Source organism: Tauraco erythrolophus, chromosome 4 (genome assembly GCF_009769465.1).
Source record: "Tauraco erythrolophus isolate bTauEry1 chromosome 4, bTauEry1.pri, whole genome shotgun sequence".
In the NCBI taxonomy this organism is placed as follows: domain Eukaryota; kingdom Metazoa; phylum Chordata; class Aves; order Musophagiformes; family Musophagidae; genus Tauraco; species Tauraco erythrolophus.
The window spans coordinates 87,241,115-87,263,815 of NC_141468.1; the positions used below are offsets into that span (position 1 = coordinate 87,241,115).

A 22,701-nucleotide genomic window follows, 5' to 3' on the forward strand; every position below is an offset into this window, starting at 1 on the left:
TGGGGAATACCTTCAGAGTTTCCCCCAAAACATCGACACTCAGCCAGGAATAACCTACCTACAGCTGTCCCTGAAAGCCCCCCCTCCGAAGCCTTCCCGGGCACAGGCAGGGTGCTTCCCACGGGCACAGAGGAACCCCTCCCTGGCCAGCTTCGTTACTGGCCTGGGTAACGAAGGTGTGATGCTGTCCTGCTGTAGGGAGGTCCAGCTCGGTGTCCCGCTCCGCACGGCAGTTGCGCCGCCTGGTCCCTGCTGAGCAGTTCCCGAGGAGCACGGACACAGCTCACTGCCAGCCCTCACCCCAGCTCTTGTCTGTTCTGTGCGGAAGGGGCCGACCACCCGGTATCCTGAAACAAATATTTTATATCCTGCAGCTGCTGGTTTGTTCTCATTGAGGCTATTTTCTTCTGGATTTTCCCCTGCAGGGCCGTAACACATGTTCAACAAGTGGTCAGTCACCCTATTTTCTTCTGTCATTAAGTCCTGGAAAAGGCCATTTCACCTTCCTAATCACAGTGGGAGTCCGTGACATCATTTGAGCTACTGTCTGATTCTCCGTTTCCTTTCACGGCACGTCTCTCCAGATCCGTACCATGATCACGTATACCTTTCCATCAATAAACCTCCATTTTACACTGGGCATCGAGTGTTTTCAGTGTCATGGAACAAACATTTTAACGGCAGCCCGCACGTTATGGTTGCTGGCGTGGGGGAGGATGAAGGGAGAGATCTGTCCTACCTGCAGCACCCAACCTCCTCTCCCACCTACAGCTCATCACCACCCACAACCGCCGTAATATGTGGCACGTTCTGTCGCTCTCAGCCCCCCATCGCCTGGGGTAGGACCCATTGCCTATGTGCCAGCTGGACGGCCCCTGACTGTCCTCCAGCCCTGCTGGTGGGCCGTCTCCGCACCTGTGCCATAGAAGTAGGGGGTTGTGCATGGACATCACGCCGTGACTCTGCACCGCGCTTAGTGGAGGAGAGAGTGAAGAAAAGGGCAGGTTTCAGTCCAGGTCCAGTGGCTGCCCAGTCCCACATCCCAGATCTCCACCTGCCAGGCCCTCCAGTCCCCCAGACTGACCAGTTTGCTCAAAAGAGATGGCAAGTTTGGACCACGTTGACCTGTCCCAGCCATGAACAACCAACCTCCCCGTTTTCCTGCACCTCTGGTCATCCTCCACTTTGGTACGCCTGGAGTCACGGTGGTTTCTGCAAACAGGCTGCAGCGTGCCTGAGTCAGTGGATGGGTGGGAAGAGCTTCGTCCAAGGACTACTGGAGACCTGGCAAAGGGGACAAAGGGACAGGGAGGCACGGCTGGAGACAAGGGAGCAGAGCAGTGCCAGGTGGGCTCAGGGATAAAAGACGGGTGCAGCTTCTCTTACCCAGGAACAGCTACCACGCCAGCAGCCCTCGCCCACCTCCACCCGTCTCCCGTGGCCAGCGGTCCCGGGCCGGGGTGGCCACTGCTCCCGGCCAGTGGGGTCCAGCCCTACAGCAGCTTAATCCCAGTGTGTCTCAGGGTGGGGGTTGCGGGGCTGTGCCGGGGGCTGCCCGCCTGCCGCGCAGGAGCGGGGAGAGAAGGATGGATCTGTCATGTAGGACCAGGAGGGGGGAAAAAAGGTCCTGGCAGGCAGGGCGTGAGCAAGGGTTTGAGCGAAGATGCGACCTGTCGGAGCGCTGAGCACCAGGGCGTGCTTCCAAAGGATCCATTGCACCAGGCGATTTGCTGGAGTTGTGCGTGGACTTGCTTTTTTTTTTTTTTTCCCCAGTGAAAATTAATCATCGTGTCAACACAGAATATCCCTCTTCCTGGTTTTCTTTTCTTTTTTTTTTTTTTTTTTCCATTTTGGAAAAGGTACTAAAGAATTTGAGTCAGTGGGATTTGTGCTTCTGAGTTACTCAGGAGTGGATCCCCAAGGAACCAGGTGTGTGAGCCTCTGCAGGCAGCAGGGTACCCGAATAGCCACAGGATCCATCAGCCATGTGTGAATTTTTGGAATTGCACAGGGCTGGCCGTCCAGGATGTGCCTGATAGTACTGGTATGAAAAGCCATTTCATTAAGTTTTGCAGACAAGGAATTTGTGGGGCATGAAATTGCTTTGGGTAGAGTGCAAATTTCTGTGCTAAGTTCCAGAATTAAAAGCTTCACTGGCAGCAGGCGGGAGGCGAGAAACGCTTGTGAAATTTTACTTTCCTGTGAAAAACGTGAATTTTGGCTTCCTGACACACCCCGGACTGTAGCAGCTCACTGGGTTTACAGGAGCGTCGGACTGGACTAAAGCCGGAGAAATCAATAGTTACAGCAACAGGGCTGGAGAGGAGAGCGGGCTGAGGGGATGCGGATACAGGATGTGCAACTTTCTGGGGGATTTGAGGCCAACCGAGCCAAGGCTGTGGCATCTCACATGGAACTCATAAAAATCCCCCTCCGGTCTGGTCAAATGTTATTCTGTTCAGCCAAACATCGTTTTCTGGGAAAAAAAACAAGGTCCTGGAAAAAAAAAAGAAAAAGCTGCATTTTTATCATTCTTCTGGAGCCTTCTTTTCCTCTTAGGCCAAACCTGAACTATTAAAACATCAAGAGCATGTTTCCCACTGCAGACATGCTGAAAATGTCATGTTTATTACCCGGTTTTATCCTGAGTCAAACAGCTAATTGCTGGTTGCAGTCAGATCTAATAAATATCCCCTGCTCATACTCTTCCTCCAGATTTTTACATGTAGATCATGTTCTCCCTGGCCCCCACTCCCACAGGGAACAGCTGTGTTCCTGAAGATGCATTCCAGCACCTTCCAGATTTCTGGAACCTGGGTGTCTTGTTCCAGCTGTACGTTTTGTGGCACGCACCTGGAACCGAAGTGAGTTTATTAATTGTTGACTGAGCCAGACAGGGGCACCTGCGGGGCTGGATGTCATGTCCTCCTCTGTGATCCGGTCATCCTGAGGCACCGTATCATTCAATCCCGGAGACCCGAGGAGTGTTCTAGGTCTCAGGAGGTCACAACTGCTTTTATCTTGGTGAGATGTGTAGGCTGAGCAAACTGTTTCCCCAAGCGTGAGAAAATGCAGCTCACTGGCCCCAGAGGTGCCCTCAGCCACCACGCTGCGACCTCGGTGGTGCAGACACTGGTTTGCTGTGATCGACATCCCACGTCGGGTTTGAAAAAGCTGCCCAAAAATAGAGGCAGACCGAAATATCTACTGAAACTGTCGTGCAGGTCCTTGGACTGAGTCAGCAATGCTCTGAGAGATGGGAAATGCAGAACTCCACCGTGGAGGTCTGCCGGTGCCCCCGTGCCTGCTCTGCAGCTTCTGGATCTCCTGTGGTTCTGTGCACGGCTCTGTTAGAAGCACATTAAAAGCTATTCTGAAATGCAGGTTCTTCTGAGCAAAAAAGGGATAACGAGGAGTATAATCGCATGAGAATGTCTTTGACTAAAATGTTGTCAAGCTCGTTTCCCTTTGTGTTAAAGCCTTCTTTGTGGAGTTGTTTGTGTCATGGGAATTGCTTTGCTGCTCCTGTGGCACTGACACTGAAGGATCTGCTTTAGCAGATGCCATGGTCTAGTTAAGAAGAAGAGGACTCCTAACGACCACACTCGTTCTGGAAACTGAACGTACGCTTTTTTACTGTGGATGATGAGTCTCATCCACGATGTGGACAGCAGGTTGCAAAATCTAGAGACAAACCAAACTGATCTCCCCGGAAAGATGAGCTCCAGTGTATCAGCATTCTTGTGCTTAGGGCCCTCGACTGCTTACCCAGCGCTCTTGTTAGACAAAGGAGTCCGTGGTCCAGGGAATTTGGCTGCAATACTCTGCAGTCCCTGCGATGTCACAGGTAATGGCACTAAGCTGTTGGACAATGGCACGGTAAGACCTCAGCTGTATGACTTCTTTTGTTTTCCAGATCTTGTTACCTACTTGTTGATGTTCAGGTCTTCTTCTCATCACCCTCCCTCTGTCAAATATGTGGTGTGAGTGATGACCAACCAATTCACTGATCAGAGAAGACCAGAAATGTCCCAGAGGACCCTTCAATCGAGAAATGATGATACATCAGAATGCTTTGAGGAAACAGCTAAGCCTTGCTCTGTGGTCGTTTCTTTGTTGAGTACCTTTGCCACCTACCTTGTGGGCAGTTAGAGACGTAGGACCATGTCTGCAGTCAAATGTCCTTCACCACCTAATTCATCAGACAGGTGACACAGAAACGTGGTCACGTCTCTGGCATCACCGGCTGTGAAATGCGGAGCGTCAGGGAAGGGCTTCCTGAGGAACATCAGCCAGGTACATTTTAATTTTTTATTCAGATTTACAATGAGAAATTTTCGAAAACATTTTTAAAAGGAGAAGCAGTGTTGTGTCAGCTAGTCTTGTAGTTGGACAGCAAGAGACAGATGAGATGCATTGCGTGTCTTCTTTCACCTGCATGTTGCAACTTGGATAATGTTCCTATTGTCTGAGATTTTCTGGTAGAGGACCTTCTCAGCACTATGGCCTGTGAAATATTTTCTCTCCCACACAGTAACAAACCCTTTTTTATCTCTCTGGGGGTTGCTGTTAATCCTGTTCATTTATACAAGTTCTTTTTCTCCTAATGCATTGTTGTCTTTTGAAATAAACAGCTTTGGGTTTGTTATATAAATAATGTATAATATTTTTCCTAAATATATAGGCTGGGGAAACTAATGTCATTATTTGGGTTTCCTTCAAAATAGAACCACTGATTTTTATTTTTTTTTTTTCTTTTTACTCCTGCAGGATTTTTCCAGCCTTCAGCTGAACAGCTAACACGACTGTTCATGTAAGTCTGAGTTTCCACAGTGGCTCTTTTCTCCCCTGTCCCCGTGCAAAGCTGACGTCGGTCCTGAAGAGAGACCTTCCTTTGCTAGAGCTGCTGGTTTCCACCAGAGGGGCTTGTGTGAAAGCGTGCGGACACCAGTGTCCCCAAGAACTGTTTCCTCAGTGTCTCCTTTTAACACGTGCCTCTTCTCAGAAGCCAAGGGTTGAATTTCGGTGTGTTGCTCTGGTTTGGCTTTGGGGGCTGGGCACTTGGCTACCTGCAGCCCTCGAGAAGGCGGAATAGGAACACAGTAAAGAAGCAGGTGTCTTGCTTGGGGTTATTTACCTTTGGGGACAGTGGTTCCAGAAGTGCTCAAGGCTGCTGGAGCAGACAAGGATTCCTGCACATAACACTGTTGTGATAGTACCAAGGGTGTTTACCCCCACCCACTATGGAGATGCATCCAGCTGGTATGAATTCGTAATTATGTCATTAATTAAGGTTTAGGCCCTTCCTACAAAAGGTGGGCCATTTCCTCCTGGCTTGGGGGGGATGTAACAACTTGCTGTGGAGCTGCAGCCTATGTTGGTGAGTAATAACCCACAGGCAGCTTCTCCTGCGGTGACTGGTGAGCCACTCCATTATCGGACGATTGGTGGTCATCTACAAAGCTGCACAACAGAAACTGGAGAGAAGTCGGAGGAAAATATGTCAGAATCGGGTTAAGGTGATTAAAATTGCACAGGTCAGTATCTTTATGTTCATTTTATTTTGCCAGGGCCCTCATCTTGTTCTGCCTGTCATGTTCTTGTCCATGTCCTCTCCTGGCTGAGCCCTGGCTCTGACTGTTGCCTGTCTGGTGCGCACTGGGCTGTTGGTGGAAGCTGTTACTGTCAGCACATGGCTGTGCCCACCTTGCTCAGGTACTGTGCCCTGTTGGGATGGCATCATTTGTGCTGGGGTCACCTGTGACTCCTGGCTTCTTCTCCCCTTGTGAGGCAGTCTTGCTCTTGCTACTCCCTGACAGGGATGTCCTAGTCCTGTTGTCATTGAATGCCCACTATGTCCCTCAAGTAGAAATGCAGTCTTCATTTGAATTTTTCCATTAGTAGAGAATTAAGGTCATTATTTTGTGTTTGTGGCTTTTTGCAGGTGTCATGTTTCCTCTTTGAATGTTTCTTCCCTTAGAATTGGATCTGTGTGGGTTTTTTAATTGATTCAGAACTAACAGAGAAGAACATGGCTTTGTTTCACTGGAACAGTGGAAGACATTTAAGCAGAAGCAAAATGTAGTTTAGGACAAAATTTGCTCCTGGTATCAGTTATCTACTCTGGACTTTCATTTTTTCTTTTTCTTTTTTTTTAAACCTTTAGTGGTCAAGCTTTGAGTTTTGTTTCTTTTTTTTAGTTTGCTTGTTTGTTTTGTTTCTATCCAGGAGACTATATCTTCAAGAGTAAAATGTTCGGGCATTGGTGTAAGTCTGATTTTTAGACTGATTGAGAAGAAGTGTCACAAAGGTGCATTTGTGATGAACTTCTAGTTTATATGCTTCATGGACAACGACTGTGATAGCACTCAAGAGTCCACGACACGCCTGCCTTTGCTTCGTTTTACACTGAGGGTGGTGAGGCACTGGCACAGGCTGCCCAGAGAAGCTGTGGCTGCCCCATCCCTGGCAGTGTCCCAGGCCAGGTTGGATGAGGCTTTGGGCAACCTGGTGTAGGGGAGGGTGTCCCTGCCCGTGGCAGGGGGGTTGGAACTGGATGAGCTTTGAGGTCCCTTCCAGCCCAAACCATTCTGTGGGGAAATATGTTTTCTGTAGTGGTCATAGACTTAGAGGTATAGGACACGTTTTTCTGTCATCTTTGCTGGGTGATGCAGTGAAGACTGTATGGCTTATAGGAAGCTTTGCAGAATAAGGTTTGCTGTGACTGGAATTTATCAATATTTATGATGGCCTGTATTAACTCTTTAATTGCATCTTTTATGTCATTCAGTCCAACTCCAATATAATGTATTTTATAGTGCTGGCGGAAAGGAATCTGTGAAGGAAACATTGTGGAGAACGAAAACTCCGGAAAATAAAACAAATGGTCATAATGATACATTCAGGGCAAATAGAAGTGTCCCCATATCATCTTTTTGTTACTGACCTGGTGTCTTGCTCCGTTTCGATAGTACCTGTAAAGGATATCCAGTGCATCAGCACATGTAACTTAGTGATATTTCATGGTGAACTCTCTGAGAATTATCTAGAATTAAGCTAATTTTCCCAAGTGTTCTTTGGAACAAAACAAGATTTTAGAATAATGCCGTAGTTTTAATTTAGTATTGGGAATAAATAAGTTTCAAAAGCCTGCTGTGGAACAGGGAGACCAAACATATGTAATCATTAGTTTTCAAGAAGGATGAATCAAAATTAGTTGCTATCATTTAGCACAGAAATCCACGCTGCTTGGAGGATTGTGAGAAATTAGATTTAGTCATTTTGAGTCTATCAACCCTTTACTGTGACGGGGCCTAATTTAAGTTCTCTGTGATTAACAGTTGGGCACAATGATTCTTGTAGGGTTTTTACCAGCTCAGTGTGGGGACTAGTCTCAGAAGGTATGAGATAGGTAGAGATCGTCTCCTGCTCTGCCAGCTGCACAGTGACCTCAGACACGTATGAAGTATCACTGTAAGAGGAGATAACTTTTCTGTGGTTAAAATCATGACTGCCAGGTCACTGAAGCCATCACCGTGTATGGCAAAGATGATGTGTCCCTTTTTCGGTGGTGATAACTTTTATTAGAGCAGCCAGCTGGAAGAAGTAGCCAGTCCTTCAGACACAGTCACTCCTTCAGGTCTGAAAAAGCACCCCGAAGCTTTTAAGCTGTGTACCAGTTCAGACCACTTGTTCTGAGCTTACTGGGAGAGGAACCAGCTGAAGCAGCAACTGCCCTAGCTAAAGGGCTCATGGAGCAAAGTGGGCGTTAGGGTGCCAGGGAGCTGGTAGGTGGTTCCTGGGGGACTGAGAAGTGGGTATTTTGTACCTCGTGGATGGTAAATTGGCTAGCAGGAGGAAGACCACGATAGTGAATAGGGTCTCTATTTTGATGGCCCTGTAGAGCTACGAATTTTAGTTTTAACGTTTTAATTGCGCATCCTTAAAGCGTGCTCTGCACGAGCCCATTCGGATTTCTTTTTGGTTTCAGTTTACAGCAGCCTGGATGGCAATAGGCAGCTCGGGATGAATCATGTTTTCCAGCCTAGGACACTTTTGCTTTGAAAACTGCTGTTTACAGGCAACAGGGGGCATGTCCGGAGAAAGATCTGTATGGTTTTCATTACTTGGTAGTTACACAACTGTGTTTTTATCAGTATTTCCATCTCTAACCGATCATCTGCTGAGGCTCTTGGTGTGCGTGAGTACGTGGTCATTCCTTCTCCACGTGACATTTATATAACACTTCCCCCCAGCAGACACTGGCTGCCGCCCGACTGGTTTCCTGACTTTTGTGCTGTATAAAAGGCGTTAGATTTTACTCCACGAGAGACGATGCCTGAGTTCTGAACACCGTTCTTAAACTTCATCCCCAGACATTTCTCCCGGTCCTCTGCGCTGCTCTTCCCTGCAGTTTTCTGGCCGCTACGCCAGAGTCAAGACATGCTGTATAGCTGACGTTCAGTTTTAACATTCCTTCTTTTTCCAAGCTTAATCTTTGGGCAAAGAGCAGATGGGGCTGCCGGGGCCGTTGTGACCCCATCAGCTCCTTTGCACAGAGCAGAGAACCTCTGCCGCCAGCGTGGCTTCCCAAAAACGCATTCCAGGTGCTTTGTGCTGAAGCTTTTTCTCCGATGGGTTCTTCGTGGACAACAGAAACCTTCGCAGGGGCCACGAATCTCCCTGCAAAGTGTTGCCGGAGCCTTTCCCTGCGCAGGCACGTGCTGGCAGCCCTACAGCTGCAGTCTTGCAGCTTTCTGCAAAGTGGTGCCAACACTGCACCCAGTTAAGCTTCTCAGGGAGTGCTCGTAGGAATTTCTGTTCAACGACCTGCTGGAATTTAGCAAACTTTTTTTCTGACTAGGTTCAACTTCTGGATAACCTAGTGCAACCAGAGCTTTGCAGGAGACCGAGTCAAGTGAGCAGCACTGCTTCCGGGTGACTTTTCTTACAGACGTGACTGACAGCAGCGCAGATCTGAATCTGGCAAAGGGAAGGAGCAATCACCTGGAACATCTGTGCTCCAGATGACACTGAAGGGTGGAAGATGATCACTGTGCTGGGAAGGAAAGGATGTCTCCCAACAGCGTTGTGTAATATTTGTGCCTATTCACATTGGTAAGAGAACTTATTTCCGTATCTGGACCAGTACCTTACCTCATTTTGGGCTATATTCCTGACAGATTAATTATCTAACTCACAGCAGCTCTGTTAGAAACTGTGTCAGCAAACTACCGCAGCATTCTGTTACCACAATATGGGCAATGTTCCCTTCTGAGTGCTTCCTTTCATTCTTGAAATACCTATAAACTTGGCTTTTGGCTTCAAAAGATCACAGTACCCCACACCAGAGCGCTGGGATCGGATGCTGCCCACAGGGAATATCACCCTGTGTGGAACATCTTTCATTTCCTGAACACTTTGGATTTCTGGTGGGTTAAAGAAAGCAGGGTATGAATCATTCAAAGATTTCTAATACACATAGTCCATTAAATACCCTTCCCCCACTTGGAAAGTCTCTGGCCAAATACTGTCCTTCTGTTCCAGCTCCTCCGTACCGCCTCTCCCCGTTCCCGGATGGGCCCTGGCCCCCAGCCCTTATCTCCTCCAGCCCCTGGGCTGTTTGCAGAGAGCAGTTATAAAGAGGCTGACCCAGCAGAGAGCGGAGGGACATTACAAGGTGCAGGAAAACAGCAGCCCCGGACCGGACTGGATGTCTGCCTGACTCACCACCACCTGCTTCGCGCCATGGGGAAGGACGGGCTGCCCAGCAAACCAAACTTCTTCCTCCTTCTCCTCTTCTTCCTGCCTGGACATACCTCTCTCACCGCAGAACCGTAAGCAACATGTGGGGAAGGGGGGAGACAGGTCTTACTGCCCTTTTTTTCCTTCACTTTTCCTCCTTCCTGCCGAGCAGCTGTGCCAGTTTCTCCCACACCTGCCCTGCATCGCACCACTAACCGAGCCCTGAGTTTCCCGCACAGCTCTGCCACTGCTCCCCACTCCCACCCTGCAGCCCCTGGTCGTCCAGCCCTGGGACCCCCCTCTTGCTCTGCAGCCACCTGCTAGCCCAGCCCTGGATCCTCACAACACCTTTCCTACGTATATTCCTGCCTAGGAACCTTCAGGTGCCTGGGCTTTCGTGGGCGTGATGCCAGAATCCGTGTGCTCACCTTTCCTGCCGTGTCCTCGTTTCAGTCACCGAGTTCTTCCTCCCTGTCCTCCTGTTAACTTTCAAGCCAGTTTCTCTCCCTTTTCTGCTGCTTCTTTCAAGGCAGCTTGTTTCCCTTGGCAGCACCAGATGTACTTGTTCCCAAAGAGGATCCATGACCTAGATTCTCTTCCCCTGGCGCCGAGCCTGGTGCTGGCACCCTCCCCGGGGGCATCCACCCCGGGTCTCTGCCCCCAGCCTGCCAAAGCCCCGAGCAGGAGGGCAGCCCGGGATGGCAAGGGCAGACCGGAGCCTGGCATCCCCACCCAGCCTCTCCTACCCGGGATGGTGGCTCCGGAGCCTTTAGTCTGGAGGGGAGCAGCCTCCCCTGATCTGCAGACCCCGGCTGCCGTCACACGCCGTGCCTCTTGCCGTGGCAGTGGGACCTCCGTTCTCAGCACGGGTCTCGTAACGCTGCTGGGGGGGTTCCGTGCCCACGCGGGCGGCTGTGGCAGAAGGTGCTGCTGCCGCCCATGGCACGGTCGGAGCTGAGCCAGTGGCTCGCTCAGCCTGACGGACCGTTGGCTCGCGCCGTACCCTCAGCCGCCCGTTCCTCTGCCCTCTTTGGGTGCTCCTGGGGCAGAGCAGCCAGCCCAGTCTGCTCTGGGGTCACGGCTGAGGTCCCTGGTCTCCCGACAGTAATTTGATGTCATTAAGTAATGCAGATGAAGTAATCTTAATTCACCCCTGCCCCAGGTCGGGGGGAAAGGGAATGAATTTGTAGGGCTCAGTCCTCTCCTCCTGTGAGCAGCGTGCTGCTCTCTACCCCTGACTTGAGCAGCATTTCGGGAGGGGAGGGGGCTGAGAGGAGAGTGTCGTCGGGATCCTCAGGATGAAGCCAGGAGCTGGGGAGCCCAGAGGCGGTGGGGTCTGGGCAGTGAATCGCTGGGTAGGTGTGAGCGTGGCGGTTCTGAGTGCTGCAGGGCACAGCAGGCGCTGTGTGTAAGGCAGAGGGAAGCCGCCCTGGAACTGAGGACAGAATGAAGCTTCCAACCAGCTTGCTTCCCGACCCGGCGCAGGCAGGGAGAGCGCGGCCCTGAGCAGCAGCAGCTGCTGATGTTTCTGTTTCAGACGTGGGCAGCTGCACAGGAGGCATGATTAAGGTTGAGGCTATATATTAGAAAAAAACTTATTCACCAAGTTAGGGCAGCCCTGGAAGAGGTGACGCGTAGAGACAGTGAAAATCCATCTATGGAGCCCTTTGCAACAGTCCTGTTGCAGGAGAGAAGCTGGGCTTGAGCCGTCCGGAGATCCCTTGCAACCAAACATGTTATGATTCTGTAAGATGCTGACAGTAAGATGTTTTTTCTTGCTCTGGATGTGTTCTGGAAGAACTCAGTAGGAGGCATCGTTCTCCTGTTCCGATAGGTGGTTGTGCATGCCATCTACCTTACAACGCGGTGTACATGCTCGGGAATATACTACAGTCAGAAATATCAGGTCGTGACGGCACACGAGTTGGCAGGAGGGTTTGGCTGATGGAGCTGCTGAAAGTCACCGGCTTCTCTGCTTGGGTGTTTGTTCCAGGAAGCAGCTGAGAGTCAATATACGGGCGTTAGTCCACCTTAAGCTGGAGTATTACCTTCTACATGGAGACAAACTCATCGTCTTCACTGCTTTCTCTAGGGGCTCCTCTCCCTCCTCGTTGCCTGCTTCTGCCAGAGCCCCTGCCTCTGCTTTCGGAGCAGTTATTTGCAGGCAGGGGGGCTGCTGAGGTCTCTTTTGGCAGCCCAGGTGCTGTCTGTCCTGGAATGCCTGTACATGGACTTTGTGACCCAAGTTATTTAAAGCCCTTATAGCACTTTTCACATCTAGCTCTTTTCACCCACACATCCCAAAGCAGCTTAAGTGAGGTCTCATACAGCGTATTTTGTATCCCGTTCCAAAGGCGGGGAAGCCGCTGCAGGGGGAAGTTCTGCGCGTTGGCCAAAATTTCAGCAGAACAGTGCACAGGAAGAGGAATGAGGCCAAATTCCCCACGAACTGGGTCACGCTGTCCCTTCGGTGGGCTGCACGCTGCGGTCAGATCGCCGGTGCCACTGACGGGGGCAAGGGGAAACGGGGTGAGAGGAGGGGGCACGGGGTGCAGCCACGGCGAGGAAGGGGCACGCCGGAGCAAGCGGAGAGTGAACAGCCCTAAGTCGCTCCCCGGTGGCTGGAGCTCCCTCCATGCACTGCTGCCAGCCAGAGCCGCCGGCTGGCTCCTCACCACGCTTCATCCCGCTGCCGGGTGGTGAGGGAGATGGAGATGCTGCCTGGGTCCCGCCGCTTCTGCAGTAGCTTTAGGGCTTCCCACAAGCTCAGTGCCCAGGCAATAACGTAGCTCTGGAGAGGAGCAGCTCGCTGTCTCCCAGTGCTGGCACCATCTGGCAAGGTGCACATTAGCCTTCCCAGCGGAGGGCCCACGGAAAAGCAGTAGGAGCGGTCCCGACCACCTCCTACGCGTACGGTGGTTAATCCACCCTGCCACCAGAGTCTCCCGCTGCTGCATCTGCATAGCTTGAATGTGCACGGGGGGAAAAGGAATACCAGGTCCATAAAATAGCCCAGCATCAGACCAAGGACTACACAAGCTCTGTGCTCTGTCTGTGTTGGTGGCCAGTTGCCAGTGCTGGGGACAGAGCAGAGGCGCAAGGCAAGTACCGTGGAAAGGAGTTTGCCATCTGCTACGCTTGATGGAGCTTCTAGCAGAGGTTCAAGGTGTTATTGTGACAGGGTTTACACCGGTGCCACTATGTTTTCTGGCTGTTTCCGGGCAATGAATGTACCCAGGACATCTTTTATGACCTTCATATCAAGAGTAGCTGATCTTCTCGCCCTTATGAGCCTCATACCAAGTTTTATGTAGCCGCTGCCATAGCACAGGTACCTTATGCCTTGGAGAGTTCCTGGCAGGTGTGCGGAGTGACAGCATCTTTTAAGGGCCTGCACTTGGCTGGAGAGGCAGGTGAGGTTCTAATTGTCCAACTCAGTGGCACCTCCTGGGTCTGCTTGTTCCTCACCCAGGGAAGGACAGTTGGCTGCTGTCTGTCACCGGATGCAGCCTGGGCGTACGTGCCCTTCTTGGACTGCTTGAGAGCACCAGAGCCACAAGCTGGCCATAGCAGAATGGAACATTTGGACTTTACAGCATCTGATAGCATTGAGTTCCTCAGTTTAGTTTTGTACACTAGTGACAAAGTGTCTCCTGGCTTTTATTTTTGCTAAGCCAGCTGCTTAATATTTCCACCTGGTGTTGTTTAATACGCGCATCGTCACAGGTGATGAACACGCCGTACTTTCTTTCATGCACATCACGACTTTATAGCCTTCTGTCGTGCCTTTTCCAGGCTGGAGAATCCTAATCTATGTAGCGTTTCCTCCTGTGGAAATCATTCCAGATTTCAGATCATCTCTGCCATCTTTCACTGACTCTTTTTTTGCTAAACCCATTTTTCCAAACGGGAGCAAACCAGTGTGCCATATGGGAAATGTGGAAGCACCTTGAAATTGCGCAGTGGCCAAACGGTGTGTTCTGGTTGGTCTGCTGTTCCTTCTGAAGGCTTCCCTACGGTCCCTTTGTCATTTATCACTGAGACAGAATTTGTCAAGAGTGATTGACAGCGCTGATGTCTGAGTGGTAACAGCCCACTTAGTGATGGGTAGTTTTTCCTTCCTCTGTTGACTGTTTTCCCTTTATGAACAGTTCATTTGCCATTTTTTGCTACACAGTCCCACCATATGACAGAAGTTTTCCGCAAATACCTAAGTCAGTTTTAGGTATTTTCCTACCCTGGACAATTATCTCAATATTGTACTTCCCAGATCGTTTAGAAGTGTACTGAACAACAGGGCTCCCAACACAGGCTCCAGAGATTTTTCACTGGTTCCTACCCATTGTGTCCTATCTTTTAACTGATTAATCCAGGTCAGAATTAATAATTTGATTTATTAGTAAAAAATTAGTAAAATGATGCCTTTTATTGGACAGCAGCTTAGTTTAAGGGTCTTTTGTGAGGAACCTTTGTCAAAAGCTCTTTGAAGACGGAAGTACCATTGTGTTGCAATAAACCTCTGCTCTGAAATCCATTGTGTGCTCGTCTTAATAAGGTCCCAAACTGCAAGCACTCACATTTTTGCTCAGCATGAGAAGGATTTGGAAACCTGGATAGGCAAAGACAGGAGCAGCCAGACAAGTGGGTGGTTTTTTTTCAACCCTAGAACTGCTGAATTTTCAACCTTTTTTAGCTAATGCCTTTGAGTCTCAATAGGAGAATGTGGGATACACAAAAATCAATTAACAGCCTGGAACCTTTCACACTGTCCTTACTCCCTGCTGTGAAGCCAAACAAAACATCCTTTGTAAAGGACTCCCTATTAGCATAGAAATTGTTCCTGCCCCTGCAAGCATTTTCTTGGTTTTAGGCTAATTAGTTAGGCAGTTTAATATGTATAAACCCAAAATAAAACCAAGGCTCGTGTGTATATGCACTGCAGCTCACCGGGGTAGTAGTGGATTGGGCGTGCTGATTTGTTATTTTCCGTTGACTAAATACTGTTTCCTCAAAACCGTTTCACGTTTCTGGTCCTTCCGGTTCTTGCTTCTCCCCTGTCCCTAGGCAGTACATGGTGCTCGTGCCCTTTCTGATACACACCGAGTCTCCTGGGAAAGTCTGTGTTCAGCTGACCCACCTGAACGAGTCCGTGACGCTGAGTGCCACGCTCGAGTATCAAGGGGAGAACAGGAGCTTGATCGATGACGTGGTGTCCGAGAAGGACGTGTTCACCTGCATCCCTTTCTCTGTGAGTATCCCGTCCCTGTGGGATGATCCCTTGTGCTTATTGATGTGGTGTAGTGTTCTAAACAGTCCAGAAATTAGAAATAAGATGTGTTGCAATCAGAGACTTCTAAGATAAGCCAAACGAAGAATGAATTCCATGTGGAAAACTTAACTGTGGCACCCTTCTGAGGAATATTTTTCCACTAGTATCAAATTCTGTGTCCCACATGATGCTGCTGTGCATGCAGGGCTTAGAGAACTCTTCTGGGATCCTTCATCCTATAACGTTGACTGGCAGAACATACCCCCTGTTTGTTTGATCTGTGTAAGCCTCAGAGGAAAAATAGTGATGCAGAATGAGAACTGTAGAAGCTTGGGAATGGTTAAAGACAGTGAGGTCTTTAATCATTTGTCTGGTTCTGGGATTTATTCATGATTGTTTCCTGCAGAAGGTTGGTTGGTGAGTAATGTAAGCAAGTGGTCCCACCCCCTAAATAATGAATCTGGGTTGATTTCCATCTTGATAAATCATAGGATGGAACAAGATCAGATTCAATATTTGTCTAAGGAAAGTGTATAAATGAAGAATGGGAAAAGGCTTCCAGTATTGGAAGGAGAGGCAGAAGCAGCATGGAGAAAACTCAAGGAAATGGAGAAGTTCTATTATTGCAACAATTCCTGAAGGAAAAAGCAGATTTTCTTGAGACAGAGAAGACAAGCCCTCCAAGTTCAAATAAGAAAATCGTATTTTTCTCTTGTTTCCAGCACTGAGTCTTTGATGACTCTTTAGGGAACTTTCAGACCTAGCTAATACTGCACCCTTCAAAGGCTTAGTGCAATTGGGTGAATCAATAAAGCAGTTGTCCTCTCCCTTTTCCTTAGCTTCCAAAGTCCAATAGCACATCAGTGGCATTTCTCACTGTGGGGGTGAAGGGGCCGACCCTGCAGTTCAGGAGCCGCAAGTCGGTGCTGGTCCAGAATTCTGAGAGCCTGGTCTTCGTCCAGACAGACAAACCCATCTACAAGCCCGGGCAGACAGGTACGGGGAGGCGGGTTGGTGTTGACTCTGAGCACAGAAAATCTTACATGCTTCGTTGCCCAGAGGACCCATACTTTTATTAAAGTTTTCAGACTTCTTCATGGAGGGAGTTAAAGCGCTCAGTAAATCTTATTTCTGGCAGCTGAGATCCAGGGCACATGGTACCTTCATCATTCCTACTCTCCACCCTCCAGGCTCAGCATCTCAGCCAGATGTAGGCACAAGCTCAGATTCATTCCTCTCAACCAGACGCATGCATGTGAGATGACTTCAAAGCATAGTCTCCCTTGGCTGCACCTGAATCAGTAAAGCAGGACAGGCACTCCCAAGGGACAATCCAGTTCAGCCAAGACCTGTTTAACCTTCTAAATTTATCTGTCTCTCACCATCTGCAAGAGAAAGAGCCTGAAGTGATTGCTTCCATAACTTAGAGATCTCAGCTCAGATCCTGTTGATTTATGGAATGAATCTGAGTTACAAATTATTGAAACACTGACATTTCCTGGTAATGGCTACAAATTTAACTGTGGAATTTCCTTCTTTTCCATTACACCCTTCAGTTCTGTTTCGGATCGTCTCTCTGGACAAAGACTTCTACCCGCTGAATGAGAAGGTAAAGCTACGATTCTTTGTTCTTAACCAGGAGGCTTAATTCCCAGTTAACACCATTACTGTCATCATCCAGAACCACTGAAGACAGCCTTTAAAACATATGATCCTTTCTTACACACACCATCCTTGACCCATTCCATATCCTGCCCTGGGACAGACTCCCCCTGTCTCTATTGACTGAGAAACCGACGTCCTTTTTCAAAAGGATGTAGGTGTTTAAACCCAAATTTGCAAAGGAATTGTGGCTGAGCATAGGGGCAGGGATCTCATTATGGAAAACACGAGCGGGACAAGTTCCCATTGGAAGTGACAGATGTGCAGATGTTTCCAGCAGTGGGTGGAGGCAGTGACTTGGTTTTAAGGAACTGGTCACGGGTGTCAGTCTGCCTTTTCGCTTATTTGGCAGCCACTTCCTCATGCAGGCAAGTTCTTTGAAAACTCCTGCTTCATCACATTTTCATACTGCGGTAAGACAAAAAGTTGGGGCTCTAAAATATTATAGAAGAGGTGCCCTTAGCCATCAAGAACTAAGGAAATAGAGCAAGTACAGAAAAGGGAGAACCCAAAGACTTCTTAGAAGTTTGTTCTTCTGCCCGTCAGTCCGGATCTGGAAGTTACTTCCATCCATATGTGACTAATGTTTCTAACACTGATTTTCCTTTGTTCTTTCTCCACAGTTTCCATTTGTCTACGTCCAGGTGAGTGGGTCACGACACGTCTGTTACTTCAGCAGAATGTGCAGGCACAGAGGCAGTAGTTTCCAGCAGTGGTGTTTTCAGGCTGAGGGGTGATGGAAAAACTTGGACACATGACCTTTTTCCTTTGTGTAAAGGGAGGCTGAGTAGTTGGGCATCAAAATAAGTTCCAACAATGGTTCTTTGATTGAGGAATGTGCTGTAGGAACAAAATATTTAATCAGTGCAAGACATGCTGTGAGCAGAGTTACACTTGCCTAGAGGTCGTATCAGATGGCTTATTCCTCTTCCCAAGCAGAACAAAGATTTTCTGTCTGCCAAGTGTGGTTGAAACCACAGAACAGCCTTAAACAAACTAGCAAAACTGAAGAAGCAAAACTGTGTTATTTAGACCTCCTCTATCTTCCCAAACATGCCCTTTTTGTCTTTTTGTTTTTGTTTTTTTTTAAACAGTTGAACTTTATTGACAGACAAAAATTAACAGGAAGGATGTTTCTGTCACTGATTCAAGTACTCACTTGTTCAGCTTAGAAACCAGAATTTACTATTATTATCTGGGACATCTTCTAGTGGAAAACTGATGGGAAGGACCCAGCAAGGGACCCTGAAGCCACGACAGCAGCACAAGCAGTGCTGAAATTAGCGTGCACAAATCTTGAGTTGATTATGGGTCCTATTTTTGGGACCATTTTGGGGAGTTTTGGGCCCCTCGCTTTAAGAGAGATATTGAGCTCCTGGAGCGAGTCCAGAGAAGGGCGACTAAACTGGTCAAGGGGCTGGAAAATAAAACTTATGGGGAGCGGCTGAGGGAGTTGGGGCTGTTTAGCCTGGAGAAGAGGAGGCTGAGGGGAGACCTGATTACAGCCTACAAATACTTGAGAAAAGATGGTGGGGAGGTAGGGGAAGGGCTCTTTACATTAGTGTTGGGTGATAGAACAAGAGGAAATGGGTACAAGCTTAGTCAGGGGAGATTCAGGTTGGATGTTGGGAAGTATTTCTTCTCTGAAAGGGTTGTCAGCCACTGGAATAGGCTGCCCAGGGAGGTGGTTGAGTCCCCATCCCTGGATGTGTTTAAGAATAGGGTGGATGATCTACTTAGGGATATGGTTTAATGGGGATTAGGGACGGTTGGACTCGATGATCTCTAAGGTCTTTTCCAACCTAGAAATCTATGAATCTATTTAGTCAGTTACCTTGCCAGTCTATCGTTCCCAGCCTCCTGGCCCCATCCTTCATAAGCATGCACGCAGAGCCAAGGGGGACACAACACAGCACCTCCAGGGTTAAAAAGCTTTCTTGAGTGCTAGTTATGTGGGATGGACAGGGAAGTGCCCACAGATCCTCATGGATTATTGAATAATTACAGCTGGGCATTTCCCAGCCAGGATGTACATGCAGTGGGCACTCCACTGCCCTGTCCCGGGAGCCACCGGTCCTGCCTGGTGACGGTGAGGTATCCCCACCTGCAGGATCCCCAGAGGAACCGCGTGTACCAGTGGCAAGGGGTGGAACTGGAGACCGGCCTCACGCAGCTCTCCTTCCCCCTCACCTCGGACCCCATCCAAGGCTCCTACAAAATAGTCGTGCAGAAGAGCTTCTCGTCCCACGTGGAGCACTCCTTCCGCGTGGAGGAATATGGTAAGGAGAGGAGGTACGGGCTGCACGTGGGGCTGACAGCAATGCCTTTTACAGCGACCTCTCAAGTTCTGATTTCCTGGGAATGGCACGGAGAAAGGAGGGACTGAATACATAGGCAATGGGGTTCTGATGGGCTGATCCAAAAGGTGCTGAGCATCAGAGGTGGTTGCTCGTTTTATGGCATCTCTGCAACCTGCCTGAGCTTGTACGTGCTCACAGTACTCTTGGGAACACAAGATTTGCCTCCCGTCCTAGAGACAAATTTATGTCTAAACTGTACAACCCAGGGTTGTTTTCCAGTTCCTGGGTCTGGGTGTGCACCTTCCCTGCTCTTATTTCCTTGAGCTGTGAAAAAAAACCTCAGGTGCACCGCCTGGAAGCAGGACATTGTGTGCTTCAGTCCACTCCTGGGCTTCAGTAGTTGAGGGCTTAGGGTTGCAGGATGAAGTATGGGAAGAGGGATGTTAATACTCCGGAGCAAAACATGCCTTTTACTTGCCATCCTTCATATTGGGCTTTATTGCTGCTTCTTCCACTTGAAAATGTGGACCTGGGAATCTGTGGCTAGATTCACTGGAACTGTCTGGACATGCAGGACAGTTTCACATGCTGCTTATTAGTGAGCCTGACAGCAACTGGGGATCTCCAGAACAGTGAGAAACAGCCAAGAGGATCAGTGATCCGAGCTGTTTCAATGTGATACATCACAAAGGTGGTGATGCTCCAAGTCTTGGCTGCAAATTATGCATTGTGAAACATGGAACGCAACACGCAGGACCAGTGTGTCCTTCTAAATGGGCGTATGTAAGGGATCTACACAGTGGTCCAGTGCCAATGAGACCACATGAGCACGTGCTGCAAACGAGGGAAGGTAAGGGCTACAACCCTCCTTAGCTCCCTTTAAACCCAAACAGTGGAGAAGGCTGAGGAAACCCAAGGAAGGGGTAGCAGAGCTGTCTGAAGACCACAGAGAGGTGATGGTTCATAGTAAGACGATCCTGGCTCTGCGTTTGGGTCGCTGTGTTGTGCACAGCTCTCCTTCACTTTTCTCATATCCACTCTCTCTCTCCCACCTAGTGCTGCCCAAGTACGAGGTCCTGGTGAAGCTGCCCAAGATGATCACTATTAAGGACAAGGAGCTTCCAGTGTCTGTCTGCGGACTGTGAGTCACGGAGCTGGAGTAAATCTCTCTCGCTCACCCTTCACTCCTCCTGTCTGCTGAGGATCGAAAGAAGAGCTGGGGAAGGCTTTTCGTGCTTTTCCCAGACACCTAGTGCAGGCTCGTTCCACCCTGTTCATCCTGAGCCTGCTACGTGGCCTGAACAGTGAAAGTCAAGGGTCTCTTCTATGTTCCTTAAAAGATGATGCCAAAACAATCTGCAGCTCTCTCCTCTCAGTCTACTGCACATTTTCTGTCTTTACATTTCTTCTGTTAGAGCTTCTCTGCCAATCCTGAAGCCTCAAACACTCAGAGATGTCAGATCAGACATCATGTAAACCCGATGTTCTCACTTTTAACTCGTGCTTGAAGCTCGGCAGCTCGTGATACAAGGATGCTCCCAGCTGAAATAATTTTCTACAGACAATCTTTTTTGTGCTTTCCTGCTGAGACCTCCCGCCTAGAACAGGTTCTAATGGATGATGGAAGAATCTCACCACGGAAATGATAGAAATGTAGTCATTAGAATCATTAAAATATCAGATTACTCAGCCTTTAAGAAGAAATATTATAAAGTCATTCACAGAAGTCTTTCAGGAGATGTGTCTAAGTGTGACTCTGATTGTCTCATCATCCAATATATTATTTAACACTTTGTGATTATAGGTACACCTACGGGAAACCCGTTCCTGGTTTGGTGAACGTCCAAGTGTGCCGGAAATTTTCCCATTCTGCCTCAAACTGCTACGGAAAAGAAGCAGAAGCTGTGTGTGAAGAATTCACCAGGCAGGTGAGGCTCAAGATCAAAATGTAGGAGTCCTTCTTATGGGCAATGGGCAATGCTGCCTGAGGGAGGCCAAATCTGTGGCTGTTGGGGGATAGCAGGACATCAGAGATGATGGCACTCGGTCCAGGGAACTGCAGATGTTCTCAGAGGAAGGCGTTCTTAGGACGTGGGTCGTTAATCTAGAAAGAGAACTGATGAAGAAAACCCCACAACACAAGTCCTGACCCCACTGAAACTAGTGACAAGTCTCCAGCTAGCAGCTCCGAGGTCCCTGCTATTGACCCCCAAACTGAGAAAAGAATCTGGGACAGAATTGTGTAGCCATGGGGGGGACTGGCAGGGAGCAAGGAGCAAAGAAGGCGAGGAGAAAACGAGAAGGCGGTATTGTACACGGGACAAACAGAGGAGAAAGGGCAACAAGGAAAAGAGTGAAGACAACAGAAGAAACAGGAAGAACAACAGAACTAAGGTAGGAGGGAGTTAACATGGAAACCAGCGTGTGCCTTCGAGACCTGAGTGGTCACGTACCTGCCAGAACACAGAAAACGTGTGGGTGAAACACTGGGAAACAGGCTGTGAGCAAGTTCTGGCCTTGGAGACAACCCCAGAACATCAGACTGGGATTTCACAAACAGAAGTTAAGCATGTTGGGTTTGGGGTATCTATTCCTGTCCCACAAGGCACCAAACTTGTTCACAGAATTCCAATTTTCTCTCCGATCCCCTGCTTAGGCAGATGCTCGTGGGTGTGTTTCTGGTGCAGTAAAGACCAAGATATTCCAGCTCCAGCGCAGGGGATATGAGATGAACATTGAGGTACAAGGCAAGATCACAGAAGATGGCACAGGTGTGTACCACGCGGAGATGGCAAAGTGATGGCAGGCCATAATGGGAGGGACTGGCAAAAATGAGGAAGGTGGAGTCTAGAAATGCTGCTATTAATTAATAATCCTTCTTTTCTTTTTCCCAGGAATAGAGATGACTGGAACAGGCTCCTGTGGAATCACAGCAGTGATGAGCAAAATCAGCTTTGACCTGCTGGACTCTCAGTACAGACCAGGGATCCCACTCTTCGGCAGGGTAAGGAACTCCTGAGACCCCGGACAATGAACGGCGTAGCGAACTCACAAGTGCACAGTCCCATCAGATGGAATGGCAGTGTGTGCAGATGGCACGGCCCACCTTCCTCTGCCTTGGCACAGGCAGATGAACTACAGATAGTTGGGGGTCTCTAACAAACCACGTGGCCCTGAGCCTCCTGGAAGTCAGCTCAGCACAGAACAGAAGGCCATTGCTCTGACTCATGAGCGTAACATCAGGGAGCAACAAGCGTGGGCTGTTCCTCGAGGGAACGTTGTCCAGGTGCAAAGGGTGACCACAATACAGGTGGGCATAGCGAGCTCATCGACAAGGGCACAGTCCCGCGGTACCCAGCCAGACTGAGCAGAGCAGGGGTGGTGATAGTAACAGGTTCCACCAACAGTGCACTGACCACCAGTGTTTGGTGCTGAGTCAGGGCTGAGCTCAACCAAGCAAGTCCAAGTCCATATGGGAACAGCAGCAGAAAGGAGTAGGGGAGTAGGTCTACCTCCAATGTAGCTTTAGATAAGGACTGGGGCAAGGCACAAGGCTGAGCTTAGAGTTGGTGAACCAAGGGGCAGATGATACATGGTGGAGGTTCCAAATGGGGCTGGCCAGGGGCGTTAAAACCTATGGAGGACTGAGGAACTTAGGGTTATTATTCCAGACCATTTCCCTGGGCCGATCAGATTGTCTTGCTGAGAATTTTCTCAGTTGCTGCC

At 49.1% G+C, this 22,701-nt stretch overlaps 2 protein-coding genes across 2 annotated transcripts in view; one reads left to right on the forward strand and one right to left on the reverse strand.

Moving 5' to 3' along the window:
* Positions 1-22,701, reverse strand: part of LOC104374622 (alpha-2-macroglobulin-like) — a 416,004-nt gene that overhangs the window by 330,680 nt on the left and 62,623 nt on the right.
* LOC104376982 (alpha-2-macroglobulin) lies at positions 9,748-21,994 on the forward strand. Its single transcript, XM_086609838.1, has 10 exons — positions 9,748-9,836; positions 14,809-14,992; positions 15,853-16,009; positions 16,570-16,622; positions 17,299-17,319; positions 18,786-18,954; positions 20,032-20,116; positions 20,780-20,903; positions 21,632-21,746; positions 21,870-21,994. Exons 1-10 carry the CDS (start codon positions 9,748-9,750, stop codon positions 21,992-21,994), a joined length of 1,122 nt encoding a protein of 373 aa, XP_086465964.1.